The 17,023-nt window shown below is 43.4% G+C and overlaps 1 protein-coding gene across 1 annotated transcript; it reads right to left on the bottom strand.

Annotated features, from left to right (window-relative positions):
- Positions 1 to 444: 444 nt before the first annotated feature.
- On the bottom strand, positions 445 to 14,362 carry REELD1 (reeler domain containing 1). Its single transcript, XM_007999922.3, has 6 exons — positions 14,155 to 14,362; positions 8,716 to 8,938; positions 6,696 to 6,859; positions 2,790 to 3,102; positions 2,220 to 2,283; positions 445 to 1,403 (listed from the first exon to the last, which is right to left on the bottom strand). The coding sequence occupies exons 1-6, from the start codon at positions 14,360 to 14,362 to the stop codon at positions 795 to 797; spliced, it is 1,581 nt and encodes a 526-aa protein (XP_007998113.3). The 3' UTR covers positions 445 to 794.
- Between the last annotated feature and the right edge of the window lie 2,661 nt (positions 14,363 to 17,023).

Raw genomic sequence — 17,023 nt, 5'->3', positions numbered from 1 at the left:
TATGTCTGCTAGCTGCTGGAATACACGAATCTTTCCATCAAGTGTAAATGGATGGGAGGTCTCAGATCCATTTACACCTGATGAAGAGGCTTGCTTACCCCACTCTGGTGTTTATGGCCTTGTGTTGCATGTATATGTTTTCCTAAAGATGTGTTCAATCAAGCTCTCAAAAACTTTCCTGACTTTGGATCAATTTCCATAGCGATTTGCCAGGCTGCTGAGTTGCCCAGAAGACCAGACACCCTTGCATTCACCTAGCCATCCAAATCAGAACTCTAGCAAGTTGTTGAATTCTAGTTTTGAAAAGAAAACTTATTTGGGGGTGGTTTAGGAAGGCAAAGTGAGAGCTGCAGTTCTTTTTCTTGCAGGAGACACAACCCAACATTACTTTTTTCCCCAAAGAGTTAGAAGAGATGAGGCTGAGACACTAAGGAGGGACAGCATTTCTATTTCTATGGCTTCCTTAAGGCAACAGAGGAAGCTTAGCGGCCACAGGGGTCTAGTTAATGAGCGGGTTATACAATATTCATTGTGTTGAGTTTAAGTCTTCAAACAGAACGTCTAATTGCAAAAAGAAAAAAGGAAGCTCAATTACAGATGTTAAGACAACAAAGCTCAGAAATAACTCCCTCTGTTGATGAAACTGTCCTCTCCCGGCTTCCTCCATGAACTGCACATTGACAGAGGCACAATGAGTCCCTGTCTTCATCAGGTATTCTCATTAGGTCTGCTCTGTCTGGGACACTCTCCAGGGCCCAAGGAGGGCCACTGAGAGGTCTGGGGTGATGGTCTTCTCAGAGGACTGTTTTCTTGCTACCCACAGAAGGAGTGATCCAGTTGTACTCTGCTTGAACCAGAACAAAACTGTTCTCCCCAATCTTCCTGATGTGCACAGTCTCACCGCTGTCGCTCCTGGCAACAGCATCCGAAGCGGGCTCGCCGAAGGACACTTCTGTCTGCTGGTGGCAATACTGGGTGTGCAGGTAGCGAAGGCCAGCAGCCAGGGCCATGCCCAGGATGGCTGACAGGCAAAGCAGAACTCCCAGCTGGGGAGTTCTGAGCTGGATCCCCAGAGGGGCCTGGGCCCCCTCTAGCCCAGCGTCAGGCCGTGAGTTGGTCTGCTGAGGGTATCCCACTCCACCCTCTCCATCTCCCTTCCCTGCTCTGAGCTCCTCGTGCTTTGACTGAAGTAAGAAGCTGGCAGAGGCCCTGGATGCCTCTGACTGGTCACCAGTAGCAGGTAGCCCAGAAGTACCAGAGGTCTGGAGGACAGCGGTTGGGTTGCTTGCCCCTGCCCCATTCCCTGAGAAAGTTTCAGAGGACCAGAGGCGCCGGGGATGGGTAAGCTGGACGGTGTACAGAGGAGGCTGTGTCACGGTCCTGTTAGAGGCCTTCATCTTGTCCTAGAAAAACAAAGGAAAAAAAGAGTCAAAGGTACTGGTCTTCCTCCTAAGCTGCCACTGAACTTTGTAACTAACTGGGGTTCCTTAAAGACTCCCAGGCGGCAGCTGAAAACCCAATCTCTTTCTTGCTACTAAAGGAGCTCAAAGTAAAATGCCCAACTAGATACAAATGCACTTGTTATTGATGGGGATGGGGTGGCTAATGGAAACCCCACAGAGAACAAGGAAGCCAGTTACAAGAACAAGCTAAGGATCCTTTAAGAGGCTTCCAAACCAAAATATCAATGGGTGATTGCATCATCTTCTATGGCTGAAAGCTTCTAGTGTGTCTTTTTATGATAGGACCCCTGCAAGAGGGACCATTTAACCTCACTGTAGGTTCTGATAAATATAAGTAAGAATATTACACCATGTTTTATTTTGTGTTCCTTCTAAGACTTCAAAGGAATAGTAAATCAGTGGGCATTTATATTTTATATTGCCCATTGATCTAACTTCTGGGACCATACATGGTGCTTTGAGGTCAATGTTATGAAGGAGGGATGGAGGAGGAGAGAAGAGAGTAATTATTAACTATGGCTAAGTGAGAAGACAAATCACTAAAACATCAATTTCTACAATTGCCGATCACTTCAGAGACACTGCATATAATGGAAAGGTATTGATTAGTAGAAAGACACTGTGTGTATATTATACTTTGGCTTCTTCTCTCTGACTTTATCTATCAGTCTAGTAGCTCTGATTTCCCAGCCTGAAACTGGCCAGTCTAGGATCAGAAGATCAGTCGCAAGCCCTCTTCACAGTTTAGGTTCTTACCTGTTCACCCCCAACTGAGGATAGGCACGTTTCCAGTGAATCAAAGCTGGGATCATCCTGAGATCTAAAGGGAAGAATGGAAGGGCTGAAAACAGGTCATTAAGTTTTGGACCAAAAGCAATGTTTCCTACCATTGTTGTGTATGCAGATGGCATCAGATCCACTTGAAAAACTTCTGAGTTTGGAGTTGGGAACCACAGAGAAGAGGAAGGGGAGAGATAAGTGAGAATGGCGGCAAAGAACTCACCAAATGTTATCGCTTATTATTTTATATAAAATATACATTTCTATATTGTCATTATAAATATATTTAAAATATAAAAAGTCACTTTTAAAGTTTTGTTTTATTTATAACAGCATCTCAGAGATCTCACCCCATCCAAGAGAATAATTTTCCTGGGTAATTATCATACGCAGTCCTTCAGACCAGTGGCCCTGTTACAACCTGGGTTTTTCACACACTTAAGAATAAATATGGCTGAGATCTTCTTTGTCAGACGCCAAATGATGCACTCCAGTGTTCAGCCTAGTCCCATCACCCGTCCTGAATGGCCCACCCATCACCCTTACCTGTGATGGATGCTAAGTCTGGAAGCAAAGCTCTCTGAGGAGACTCTCTTGAGGGCCACGAGCCTCTCCAGCCTGTGGACCTCCAGGGACGGCTCTAGAGTCGGATTGCTGTCCATGCTGAGTTGCTGGTCGATGCTGCCTTCAGTGGCTGTGTGTGAAGATGGTTGGGACAGAGTCTCTGCATCCCCAGGAGACTCTGTCACCCAAATACTGGCAGGAACAGGTTCTAGGTTGTCCTCCTCTGCAGCTCCAGGAAGGGCAACAGCAAAGACATGTGTGTGCTTCTGTGGAAGAGTGATGGGGGCCCTGGGAGCTAAGCAGAGGTCCAAAGACAGTGCAGAGAGAGTGAGAGCATTTTCCCCGTATCGATTGGTACAAACAGCTATGATCGGGGGTAAACAGCAGAGACTCTAATGTTCCTCAAGGAGAGACCATTAAGTGTAAGGCACTTAAAAGTGTCAGCATACAGATGACCTGCCTGATCACACAAGCCCCTGACCACGCAAGGGCTTATATCTTTTTAGAGAGTGAGTCCCTGGCCTGTCTGGGCTTGTACCTTCTTAACAGCCACCGTTCAGGGAATGCAGAATGCACTGTGACCACCGTATTTATTTCACCTCTACCAAAAACTGCTTCTAGCTAGAAAAAAGAGTGGAATCCCACAAATCAGACTTTTCAAAGCCCTAGATCTTTCTTGCCCTATTATTAACACTCAAAGTTTCTTTCCCTGGTGATAATAACTTGAACATCTGCTATGAGCAGAGACGAGATCACTGCCCTCCATTGCCCTCCACCATCTCATTTCCCATTTGTGACTAGCTAACCTGACAGCCCAGAGCATGAGAAAGAGCTTCACACAGAGCAGCAAGCAAGCAAGTGCAGGTTGTAGAGTCAGACTCTTGTCTGGGTTCAGTCCTCCACTAATTCCTGGCTTTGGGGAAGTCCTCCCAGAGCATTAGTTTCTTCATTTGCAAAATGAGGCCAGCATAGAATTGCTGAGGGTTTGACATGAATTCATTGATGGGGAAGCGTGAAGCAGGTGCCTGGCACACAGGCACAGGCAACATGCACAGAGGGTTTACCATAATGATGATGAGGATGACATGATGGCATTGACCAAAACAGTGTTGACAGAAGTTTCTCTGGCAAGGGCTCCAGGTTCTTTCATGGGGGTGAAGGAGGTACCCCTTTGCTCCAATATTTTTAACACTCAAAAACGTTGAAGTGAAGAACAAAGCAGCCTAGCCCAGACATACAAAACATGGCAAACTGATAGTTTCAAATTCCTTCTTGAACTCTAAGAGCATTTGGATATTTCCTGCAGACCCACTGCGTGCTGGGCATTGTTAGAGTTGTTGGAGATGCAAACATAATGCAGACTTGTAACTGGTGTCCCTGAACTCAAAACTGGGAAGAGACACCCTTACATGTCAAACTACCTAAATTAATACAAGAGGCCGGGTGCTCACGCCTGTAATCCCAGCACTTTGGCAGGCCATGGCAAGCAGATCACCTAAGGTCAGGAGTTCAAGACCAGCCTGGTCAACATGGGGAAACTGTGTCTCTCTACTAAAAATACCAAAGTTAGCAGGATGCAGTGGCGCATGCCTGTAATTCCAAGCTACTTGGGAGGCTGAGGCAGGAGAATCATTTGAACCCTGGAGGTGGAGGTTGCAGTGAGCTGAGACCGCACCACTGCACTCCAGCCTGGGTAACAGAGAGAGACTGTGTCTCAAAATTAATTAATGAATTAATTAATCAATTAATACTAGAGCTAAGGAAGCAATTATACTTGCCGCTATGGTCTTAATGTGTCCCCCTCAAAATTCACATGTTGAAATCAAACTCCCAGTGCAATAGTGTAAAGAGGTGGGGTTTTTAGCAGGTACTTAAGTCATGAGGGTGGAGCCCTCATGAATGGGATTAGTAGCCTTATAAAAGGGGACTGAGGGAGCTTGTTCACCCCTTCCACCATGTGAAGACACAGCAAGAACGTGCCATTGTTGAGGCACAGATCATCCCTCCCTCACCAGACACTTAATCTGTTGGTGCCTTCATCTTGGACTTCCCAACCTCCAGATAGTAGGCAATACGTTTCTATTGTTTATAAATTATTCAGTCTAGGATGTTTTGTTATAGCAGCTGGAATAGACTAAGACACTTGCCTACCAAGAAATATCAGGAAAAGTTTCACAAAGGAGATATTTGAACTGTACCTTGCAAGATGCAGAGAACTGTCATGTGGAACAGTCCAGTTTGAGGAAGTGTCAGAAGGGAAGGGACTGAAATATAAAAGTAGACCATACCTAATGGGGTGGAGGAGGACCCAAAGTGTCTTGGTCTATTGGGAGATAAGTTTCAGATATACAATATACTACTTTCCCAATTTTGAAAATTTATAATTTATACTTGCCTACTGAATCCTTTGTACAGTTAAGAAATCTATTTCACTTTATTAGATGAAATAAGGTGAATAGATTTCTTAACTGTACAAAGATAAACTTCCCAGGATACATACACACACACACACGCACATGCACATACATACACACATGCACACACATGCATACATACACGTTTCTTTTTCCTTTGGGAATCACTAGGGTTTGGGCACTGGAACGAATGGGGAAGACAGGCTGGGGCCAGAAGGAGAGGAATGTGGGCAATGTAATGAGGAGGTTACCCTGTAAACTGCTTGGGCTGGAAGCTGTGGCCCCTAGTGGGCAAGGTTTCCAGCAGAGTCAGGCATAGAAAGGCCCAAGGCTACACATGACACTTCTTCCTGAAACTTCAGTTTTATTCATATTCATGTTCAAACAAACGTGGTTATACTTGGGATTAAAACATGACATTTGCATCATTCATAAAATAAAACACAAGATTTGAAACATATGTCAGAGGTGCAGGGTCTTCTCCAGGCCACACTCTCAGGCTCTGAGATCTTTAGTCTGCTTTTAGGAGTGTCTTGGTGGGAGGGTTGGAGGAGTTGTGCTGGGTAATGGGAGAAGACAAAGGTTTTGGGGCAAAGACAGAGAATGGAGGGTGGTCCCCACTGTTTCTGTACCTGGGTCTGCTCGACTGAGAAGAGGCAGAGATTCTGACTGGATTCTGGCCTTAACATATTAGCAAAGAATAAAGGAAAGAATAAAGGAAGAGGAGAACGAATGGATTAAGGGTAGAGTCTTGTGTGCATGTGCCTGGATGCTTTTACGAGTGCTTGTGTTCATAGAACTTAACTAGAAATAAGCAATAAAACACCAGGGATTTTCAGGTAGGTCAAACAGCCTCTAGCTGGCTAGAGGTTTTCCTTTGTTTTATTTCTTTTCTTTTCTTTTTTCAGGAGTTCATGGACTAATGGAATATAAAGCCATGTAGTGAGCAAGGAAAAATCCCTTCCCATTGAAACAGTGATTCCTGATTCTGTTCTCCAACCCAGGTTGCAAAGAGCCATCTACCTACCATGAAAAGTAACAATGAAAACTGGATGCGTTTTTATGAGAAAAGACGAAGAAAAGCTCATTTCTTTTTTGTGCTCCCTGTGTAGCTTCAGGGGACTAAGGAAAACAGCGGAAATATTGTGAGGACTAGTAAATGTGGGGGAAGAGGTGTATGCTGTTTTTTGGTATTGCAGTACAGCTCCCACTGTCCACCCCGGGGCCTGACTTAATGTGTTAGGTTGAGCCAGACAAAGTGTGTTTGCTGCAACAAACAAAGCAACTGCAAGCGTTCCCTCCCTCTCACTGCTGCGTTATCACATCCCCAGGAACTGCTGCAGTTGGCCACGGCAGGTGTTTATTACTTGTTTTGCAGGGACAGGAAACTGGCAGTAGTAACTTTTAAGTGAAAATAGATAACTGTAAAAATAATGATGACAACCAGCCTGGCAAATACAATGACAAGTTGTACCTGGGGCAGCTCCTTCAACATCTCCCAGCCTCTGGTGAAGGGTTGGCATCAATAATCTGGGCTCCATGTGGTCATCAGAATGGGCACTGCTATGTGTCTGTTGAGACACAACAGATGATTCAATCCTTGCCCAGTAAACGAAATATGACTGGACTACTGATAAACTGCGGAAAGAGAAAGAGCAGAGTGGTTCACGGATTTAGTTTCCTTTAAATAATAACTCAGGCCAGCCTCATAGAAAAGAGAGAACACACTAACAGATAAACAGGAACAAAACAAATAAATAGAAGAATGAGAGAGAGATTATGTTATTACTTCAGGAATGAAAAGTGACTTCATTCTTTTTAAAAACAAAAACCCTACAGTTGCAAATAATTAGAATAGGAGAGGATATGAACAAATCAATGGTCCTCTTGAATAAATACAGTCACTAAAAATCTCATTTTAACTAAAAAGTTTCTCCTTAAACTGTTTAGACTCCAATAAAAGGTTTTATTGTCAATGTTATTATTAGCCATTCCTGATATACTGTTATTACATCATGATTTGAAGATCTCATAATTCTGTTGTATAATTGTACATGTCTATTGTCATTGTAGATTCTATTGGAAATTAGAAACAAATCCTTAATATTCTAAATAATTTTTTGAAAAATAATTCTTCAGTAAAAATCAGTTTCACAAACATTATGCCATTTGTTCTTCCAAATATTTCAGTAAAGGCGGGATTATTGGCAAGCATCATTTTTCCCACTTTAAGTATTCAGGAGGCAGTCATAACAAGGCGATTAATTTGGCCGAGGTCACCCAGAGGCTCAAGACTCAGTGAAAGTCATAGTTCAGGACCCCAACATGCGGTTTCCAGACTTGGCGGATGTTATCGTGCGCGAGGGTTCCCAGAGGTGGGAGATCACAGGGCGACTTAGGACAGGCACCTCATCAAGTGACTTAGCTCGTTTTTTTCTGTCAAATGGAGATCATAGCTTCTACACTACTTGCTATGCGGCATGCAGCAGCTATGATGGTAAATCCAAAAATAGGAAAGGAGGTGCTTTGAGAAAGAAAGGTGACTGTACAGATTTAAGGACTTCAAGTGTCAGACACCCTCTGTACTGCATGAGAACCAAAACCAAGGGCAGAAGCTGGACATACCCACGGGTAAGTGGGCCCTGGGCCTTCCAAAGAGGAAAAATCCTAAGGCACATGTTTCCCTTCTTACTGTCCTGTCTGCTGCCCTGTGCCACCAGGAAGTGGGGGAGAAGGGACACCACAGACTGGGGCCACCAACCTCCTCTCCCACTGCTCCCCAGAGCAGAGGGGAGTCCTGGGGGTAAGCACATGCCCTGGATGACCTCTGCCTGCAGACACAATCTCCTTCATATTTAGGAGGGTGTGGGGAAAAGAAACAGAAACACATACTCTTTCCTGAAAGAAAAAAATTATCTTTCTTGGTAAATGCAAGTGTCTGAAAAGAATGACAAAACAAGTACCTCATTTTGAGTAGTAATGATGCTTTTAAAGTGCTTACTGTTGCCAGGAACTGTTCTGAGCAAACATAGGCTATTTCATCCATACACAACCCTCTGATGGAGGTGCTGTGGTTATGCCCATTTATAGACAACAAGCCAAGGCACAGAGCCTCAAGAGGCTTTTCCTGGTCCCAGGGACGTGTCCATTTGTCCATCTGCCTGTCTCTTTCTTGGCTCTCTCCTGCCTTCACACCGCCAGCCCTTCTGTCCTCTGGTCAGAAATTCCTGGAGAGGTTGGCCAAGATTTACCTGTGCCTGGGGAGGCAGGGAGATAATATGGATAGTGCTGAAGGGATGAGTTTGGGGGCAACATGTTTTTCAGTTCCCCTCTGCATAGGCTCTCCAGTTGAGGCAGCATCTGTGACCCTGTCCTTGCTATAAGGTGGCCACATAAGGAGGGGGAAAGGGAATATGAAGGCAGGGCAAAGAGAAGCTCCCCTCTCTTCAAAGTTAAAGGCTCAGTTTCTAAGAAACAGCACTTCACTCTCTTACAGGAACTTAATGTCCCCCACAGGCTGGGCAGGTGCCTTCCACAGGAACGACAGGTTTCTCTTCAGGGACTTGTCAGAATGGGTGACTGCATCAGCCTCTTGAAAACAAGTCACCAGTTTGGAATGAGGAGGAATGAAAACAAAAGTCCCAGCGATTTGATGATCAGACACTCTTCGAGCCTGAAGGAGAAATCCCATGAAATCACGACTGCTTCTCACCGTCACTGCAACAAAAACACCCATTCAACATGAACATGTGTGACTTAGTTCCGTTTGGTGATTTTATGCAGTTTTTTTCAAAACTAAAAGCTTAAGATCAACCCCTAGAAAGTGAACAATTCATTGCAGGGGGGGAAAGTTGAAGTCCTATTTCACACCAAAATAAATTCCATTTGGATCAAAGGTATGCGAAAATGAAATAAAATATAACTAGAAACATTTTTTCTTTTTATAAATACTGGATTTAGAAATACCCCTGTGAGCAAAACCCAGCTGCCATAAAGGAAAAGATGAGTAAAGTGTGTTAGTTATATTTTTTTAAATTTGAGTGTAGGTGAACTTAGGACAGATGATTAAAAAAAATCATTTTCCAAAGAAAAGTATTTGTAAGACATAAAGCAGACAAATAATCAGAGTCATGGTGAATCCATAAAAAGATGACACCCTCAAAATAATGAAAGGATACAAACAGAAAATAAAACAAGCTTAGTAATAATTTTTTTTTTTTTTTTTTTGAGACAGAGTCTCACTCTGTCGCCAGGCTGCAGTGCAGTGGCGCGATCCCAGCTTGCTACAACCTCTGCCTCCCAGGTTCAAGCGATTCTCCTGCCTCAGCCTCTCAAGTAGCTGGGAGTACAGGCACGTGCCACCATGCCCAGATAATTTTTGTATTTTTAGTAGAGACGGGGGTTTCATCATGTTGGCCAGGATGGTCTCGATCTCTTGACCTCATGATGTGCCCTCCCCAGCCTCCCAAAGTGCTGGGATTACAGGCGTGAGCCACCACACCTGGCTGCTCAGTAATGTTTTTAAAGCAATTATAAATGAGATACTATTTTACACCTTTCATATTAGCAAATGTTAAAATGTGTGGTTGTAATCAGTCTTGATAAGACTATGGAAAAACTAGGGCATTCATTCACTAGTGCTGGGACTATAAACCATCCAACTTTTTGTGGTGTAACCTGACAACATCTTCCACATTTAAAATGCAATTACCCCTCTGATACATGCTACCTTATCAGTTAGCCCTGAAAACATAGTAAAATAAGCCAGACCGAAGATGACAAATATTGCATGATTCCGCTTCTGTGAGGCACCCAGAGCAGTCGGATTGACAGAGACAGAAAGAAGATTTAAAGTTGGCTGGGGCTGGGCACAGGGAAGGATGGCCAGTACAGAGTGTCCATCTGGGATGATGGAAAAGTTCTGGAAATGGATAGTGATGATGGCTGTACAACATTGTGAATGCACTTGATGCCACTGAGCTGTATACAGCTATAATGGTAAAGTTTATGATATATGTATATAAACACAATAAAAGAAATGCCCTCCAAAAATCATTACTCTTTGATCTAGAAATTTTGCAGTTAAGAATTTTCCCCACTGACAAACTTGAACAAATAAATATGGCAAACACTGATGTCCAATACTCAACAGCGATTGTCTGCTTATTCCCTGCTAGCAGAACAGATGGTTCTGCTAACAGAACCCAGATGCTACATTCATGTGGCAAGTGGAGACCACCTGTCTTCAGGGAAGTTAGGCTTCTCCTTTTCTCCAGCGGATGAACCATGATTAGACTGAAACCAGTGTTGGTGATTCTGTTCCCCTTCACCAGACAGAATTCTGGCCAATGAGGCCAAATCTGCTGAGAGAACAGCTAACGTCTAAGGATCAATCTTTTCACGTAAGGCCTTTATTCCAGCTGTCATCCCAGTGCGAGGCCTAAAACCACAGCACTCATCCTGAGCCTGTGCGACATCAAAGGAATGAAAACCCAACTCGCTGATGACGGCAGGAAAATGGAAAAATCTTAGGATCTCGATGATGTATTGAATGGCTTCACCCAATACAGAAACTGTGCCTCCAGACTTAAGAGAGAAAATTAAATGTTTTTACTCATCAAGTTTCTGTTAATCATTTTTTCTGATACTTGCAGCTAAAACAATCCCGATGCATATGATGAGCAAAGACATATGAATAAAGATGTCCATCAAAACTGTTTATGAAAAAAATTTTAAAAAGTAAATTCCCATATACAAGAAACTGGTTAAATCAATCATGTGACCTCTAGACAATGGACTGTCATGAAATCATTAAAAGCAAGCTCTGTGGCTGGGCGCGGTAGCTCATGCCTGTAATCCCAGCACTTTGGGAGGCCGAGGCGGGCGGATCACAAGGTCAGGAGATCGAGACCACCCTGGCTAACACGTTGAAATCCCATCTCTACTAAAAATACAAAAAAAAAATATTAGCCAGGTGTGGTGGTGGGCACCTGTAGTGCCAGCTACTGGGGAGGCTGAGGCAGGAGAATGGCGTGAACCTGGGAGGCGGAGCTTGCAGTGAGCTGAGATCGCGCCACTGCACTCCAGCCTGGGCGACAGAGCGAGACTCTGTCTCAAAAAAAAAAAAAAAAAAAAAAAAAAAAAAAAAAAAACCTAAGCTCTGTATCCAATAAAAGATATCAATCTGATTGTTAGGTAAAAAAATATAAACATTACACAGACATTTAATTTGTGTCTGCTTAAGATTATATTAATTTGAGATCTCACTCACATATGCTTATATGCATGGAAAACTTCTGAAAAGAGGTGCAAGAAACTTAACAAGAGTTACCTCTGGAGAATCAAATTGAGTGTTCAGAGCAAGAGAAGGAAAAGTACTTTTAATTTTCTACCTTTTGATACTATTCTAACATTTTTAAAGCATGTAATATCTTTAAGCTATTTAAAAATTTTTTTAAAAAATTAGCCACTCATGTTCAAGGGAATGAGTGGCTAAAACCAGGGTCAGACCTTTACAAATTTGCTAAATGCAGCTTGGTGTCTAGGATTGTTTTATTTTCCACACATTTGAACTTTTATTAATACACATTTGAACAAATATTTAGAACTATTGAACACCAGGCACTATGCTAGGTGTTGAGTATATATCTATGAGCAGGATATCATGGCCCTTACCTTCAAGGAGCTCACAGATCCCGGTAAGAAAACAGTATACTTACAACATAAGTGAGTAATAGCTGACTCTCACTGAATCCATGAGGCGCTCCCTTAAGTTATTTATTACATATGCTGTCTTGGTTCCAGTTACAATCCAATTATGTTTCCCTCAGGATACCTTCAGAATTTAGGGATCACAATATTTGTAGTTATTTCCGCAGATTTTTCTCCCTGACATAGCGGTTTTTTCGTTTTGGGTTTTGTTTGTTTGTTTTTGAGACAGAGTCTCACTTTGTCACTGTCACGCAGGCTGGAGTGCAGTTGTGCTATCTCAGTTCACTGCAACCTCTGCCTCCCAGGCTCAAGCAATCCTCCCACCTCAGCCTCTAGCATAGCTGGGACCACAGGGTGCAAGCCACCATGCCTGGCTAACTTCTGTATTTTTTTTTTTTGTAGAGATGGGGTTTTGCCATGTTGCCCAGGCTGGTCTCAAACTCCTGAGCTTAAGTGATCCACCCACCTTGGCCTCCCAAAGTGCTAGGATTACAGGCATGAGCCACCAAGCCTAGCTGACATAGTGTTTTGATTCTTACCATTGTTATTACCCTAGCCACAGAACACTAGGATACTGACATACTAATCCCTTCATGCTGGGAGGGGCTGGATGCATACTAGGGTGGTTGGAGACCCCAAAGAAGTGGCCTTCCTTGGGGAACCTCTTGCATTTGCCCCGGGGTGCTACATACACACTCGCTTTCTGTGTCGTGATGCGACAAAGTTTGGGAAGCTCTGTTACAATAGCCTTAATTCAGTATATTGGGGAGTATATTGATGTTCAACTCATGTACTATTCACCCATGTTTTTTCACACTTCTCAACAGAATGAAACGAATGGATAAAACAATATTTAGAGAGTAAATTTCATTTTTGTTTGTCACCTTTAGTTCCCGTCAAAAGAATCAGTAGAAATCAAGGGGGGTTTAGGGCAAAAGTTGCTGATGGAGCTCGCCTTGGGTGCGTAGTTTTCTGCCTACACTTAGTGGCATCTGAAGCATCTGTAGCTTCCTCCTCTGTTGTCCCTCACTGCCACTTCCAAGCTTGGTCCAAGGTAAGCTATGGACTCTGAAGAGTGTGTGTGAGTTTGGGGAGTGGGGGTGGGCATGGAAGTAGAAACACCCCTGGGAGGGCAACCCAAAACTGATAAGTGCCCTGCCCCTGCATCCTCCTGAGAGATGATTCAGAGGCGTTTCACATGGCTTCTCAGAGGGTCCCCACCGGAATGCACCTCGGGTGCCCACAGCAGTGACCTGCTCAGTTGCACGCCCTTGATTATCGTCTCCTCTTGCCCAGCTCCCTTTCCCTCTTCCTCACTTCTGTTTCCTGGGATGATCTCTCACATAAACCACCTGCGCTTACGTTCTTTCCCTGCTTTTATAGGCACCTAAACTAAAAGAGCAGGAAATGATTTTTTCATCCCCTAATATTTTAATTTAAAAAAATATCAAATTGTATATATTTAAAGTGTACAACATGATGTTTTGATATACTTACTCATAGTGAAATGGTTACTAGAGTCAAGCAAATTAAAATATCCATCTTCTCACCAAAGTGTCTGTTGATGGATGAATTTTAGTTTTAAATAATGAGAAAAAAGTACATTTCACACACATAGATGATATATGAAGGTTGTTCAGAGTAACTATATTTGTGTCCATAATAAGATACATTTATATCTTATTATAAGGACAAAATAATTTTCTGTAATAATGATATTTGTGCCTTCTTATACAGATCATAATCAATGCAGAGTTTAGTTATGCGGCTTTTATGACACAAATATTTTATGCTTATTTTTAAGCTGATAATTGCTTCTTAAGATTAAGCCAGGCTGGGCATGGTGGTCTGTGCCTACAATCCCAGCACTTTGGGAGGCTGAATCAGGAGGTTCACTTGAGCCCAGGAGTTCGAGACCAGACTGGGCAACATACCAAGACTCTGTCTCTAAAAAAAAAAAAAAATACAAAAAATTAGCATGGCACAGTGGCATGTGCCTGTAGTCCCATCTTCTTGGGAGCCTGAGGTGGGAGGACCACTTGAGCCCAGGAGTTCCAGACCAGCCTGGGCAACATAGTGAGACTCCATCTCTACAAAAAAAAAAAAAAAAGGATTAGGTCAAATTTAGTCCAGGAAGCTTCTGCCTGGGACAAACACAAACTGGAAGATCCGTGGGGGCTCTGGGGCTCCTCGGAGTCTCTCAAAGCCTCTCCGGTACATACCTGGAATCTTGTCACCTGGTGCATAGGAAGACCTGCGGGTGTGGATGGTGACGTGGTGGGTGTCCTGGTGCTGAGGCTGGGCTTGAATGTGCTTGGGCTGCATGTCCTCACAGGCCACCGTGCTGGCACCATGGGAAAAGGCAGATGAGCAGGAAACCAGGCAGAGGGTGGTGCAAGCCCAGCCCACGAGGGCAGTCCGCATCCTCATCCTGCCCTCTCCTGTATTATGACACACAGCAGCTTCAGTCCAGATGCTATTGAGGAAAATGACATAAAGTCTTCTTGGGATGTGACTAACCTGAACCCCACACTGCCTCTGTACCCGAGATGCTTTTAGTGCAGCCTCCCAGGATGGCTAATGCTCAAGGCCAAGATCAAAAAGAAATGCCAGGCTAAAGGAAGTGTTTCATTTCCAAACACCTTTTTAAAAACTTCTATTCTTATAATTTTCTCGTAAGACCAGACTGCTTTTATGTTATTGTTGTTCAAAAGAGAGGCTTTAATTATGGAGTCAAAGAAATAAAACCAGAAAATGTTTGTATCCTAGAGTGAGCTCCTTACAAGCTGACTGGTACCCAAGGGCAGCGTGAGCTCTGATACATTATTGCTGAAGTAGACACCCGATATACCACTATGGTCAGCAGGCATGGCATGGGGTGGCTTGGCTGAGCGTCTTATCTCTGTTACAACTGAAAATTACCAAGCTAAGTGCTACAAAACGTCTACCAACTATCAGTTATTTAGAGGTGACTGTTAAGTTGGCAATGCTTTGATATCTCTTTGTCCTTTCTTTGGCTGTTTTTAGCTATATCTTAGTAAAGAAGATGAGCACAGAAAGAAATACTCAATTTATTCTATACCTCCTTAAACATACTGATAAAAATGTAGGCTCAGGAATAGAATACAATGATTCAATAAAATAGCATTTATAGAGTAAATTTTACTTTTGTTTACTACTTCTAATTCCCATCAAGAGGAAGAATTAAAATTTGGCAATGTAAAAGAAGTTGACAAAAATAAAATGAGAGATAGCAAACAAGGCAGATGAATGCCTACATAAATATTTAGGATTATCACAGGCATTTTTTAACAGTGCTGTTTTAGGCTGGGTGTGGTGGTTCACGCCTGTAATCCTAGCACTTTGGGAGGCCGAGGCGGGTGGACTGCCTGAGCACAGGAGTTCAAGACCAGCCTGGGCAATAAGGTGAAACCCTGTCTCTACTAAAATACAAAAAACTAGCTGGGCATGGTGGCATGTGCCTGTAGCCACAACTACTCGGGAGGCTGAGGCAGAAGAATTGCTTGAACCTGGGAGACGGAGGTTGCAGTGAGCTGAGATCGTGCCATTGCACTCCAGTCTGGGCAACAGAGCAAGATTCCATTTCCAAAAACAACAACAACAACAACAACAAAACCAGTTGTTTCTGGTTTTTTTTTTATAGTCCTGTACATAGGCATTTTAGAAGTTTGGCTAATATTTTGATCTAAGGAGCAATGCAAGGCAAAAAAAAAAAAAAAAATGACCTCCCCTGTAGTCAGCTGGTTTTAAAAGGTAAAATTTAATCTTGAAAATGTAGTGAAACTAGCTATCAAAACCATAGACTAAGGAAATAATCCATAAACCAAATAATCAAGTATCCTCCACTCCTATTGTCTCTTCACACACAACCACCTTTTACATTCACAAGCTAAAAGAAGACAGGAATATGATCTATACCTCAAATTTCTTAGATTTAAGAGTCCTTCAGACAATGCCTTTCTTTTCTAAGTTTGTTTTCTATGAAGCACCAAAGTCACACATCTCCATACTACAGGGAACCATTGCTAGGGCTTCTCATACACATTAGGAGATAATGAAGATGAACTGTAAAAGCATTTTCTCAGTCAAGGGGGCTCAGGGCCCTTCTCATTTTCTTTCACAAGGGCCACATAGAAAATGCCCGTCGAATGTTGGGCATGGTGGTGCGCACCTATAGTTCCAGTTGCTCGGGAGGCTGAGGCAGGAGGATCACTTGAATCCAGGAGGTTGAGGCTGCAGTGAGCTATAATCACATCACTACACTCCGGCCTGGGCACAGAGCAAGACCCTGTCTCTGAAAAGAAGAGAAAGAAATGAAATGAAAATGCTCCTCAAGCCCTTGCTGATGGCAAGTGGTCTACTTTCCAAAGTCAGATCAGACACAGGTGCCTACAAGGGAAGGGGAGTGAGTGCCTCGTCTTGCAGACTGCAGCCACAGCCCCACCTCCCACCCTCCTGCCTTAGGTTTCACCGTGTCCTCTTTCCCACCAGCATCTTGTCTACCTGAATGCTGAAGAACATCCACTTGGAGCTGAGCACAGTGGCTCACACCTGTAATCCCAGCATTTTGGGAGGGTGAGGCAGGAAGATCACTTGAAGCCAGAAGTTCAAAACCAGCCTGTGCATCATAGGGAGACCCTGTCTCTACAAAAATAAATAAAAAGAAAACATCCACTTACCTAGGAACACACTTTTCTTTAGGCTTGATAGAATGGCTTCCTCCCTCAGAGTTGCAAACACATCCCTTACACAAAAGTATTTTCTTCTCCTTTCAGTTTTTCCTCTAATGGGGAGAGTAACAGCTGTTACCACTAATCCTCAGCATCTCCAGGAACTGTCCCTCAGTGTCCAAATCCAGCCTAAATCGTATTAGCACACACGCGCACACAAACACACGGTTTACAGTCGCATCATTGTTCAAACCTGTGTGAAGAACAAGAAAGAACCGGAACTGGTTTTGCATAGGACTAACACTGACATCCTTGGCAGAAGCCAGATGCCTCCATCTTGATCTCCCTGCCAAGGGGAGAATGTTTGAATGAAATGCGTCTCGGCATTCTTGGTTTCTTG

Source organism: Chlorocebus sabaeus, chromosome 7 (assembly GCF_047675955.1).
Source record: "Chlorocebus sabaeus isolate Y175 chromosome 7, mChlSab1.0.hap1, whole genome shotgun sequence".
Taxonomy (NCBI): Eukaryota; Metazoa; Chordata; class Mammalia; order Primates; family Cercopithecidae; genus Chlorocebus; species Chlorocebus sabaeus.
This window is presented reverse-complemented; position numbering and strand designations above follow the sequence as displayed.

What these genes read in the sequence shown, in the direction of transcription:
- REELD1 (XM_007999922.3), bottom strand. Translation starts at nt 14,362, where the DNA reads ATGAGGATGCGGACTGCCCTCGTGGGCTGGGCTTGCACCACCCTCTGC. An exon ending in ACCAGGTGACAAGATTCCAG is followed by an intron (nt 8,939 to 14,154) that starts GTATGTACCGGA and finishes TTTTTGTTGCAG; the next exon opens with TGACGGTGAGAAGCAGTCGT. An exon ending in AGACTTAGCATCCATCACAG is followed by an intron (nt 2,284 to 2,789) that starts GTAAGGGTGATG and finishes TCTTCCCTTTAG; the next exon opens with ATCTCAGGATGATCCCAGCT.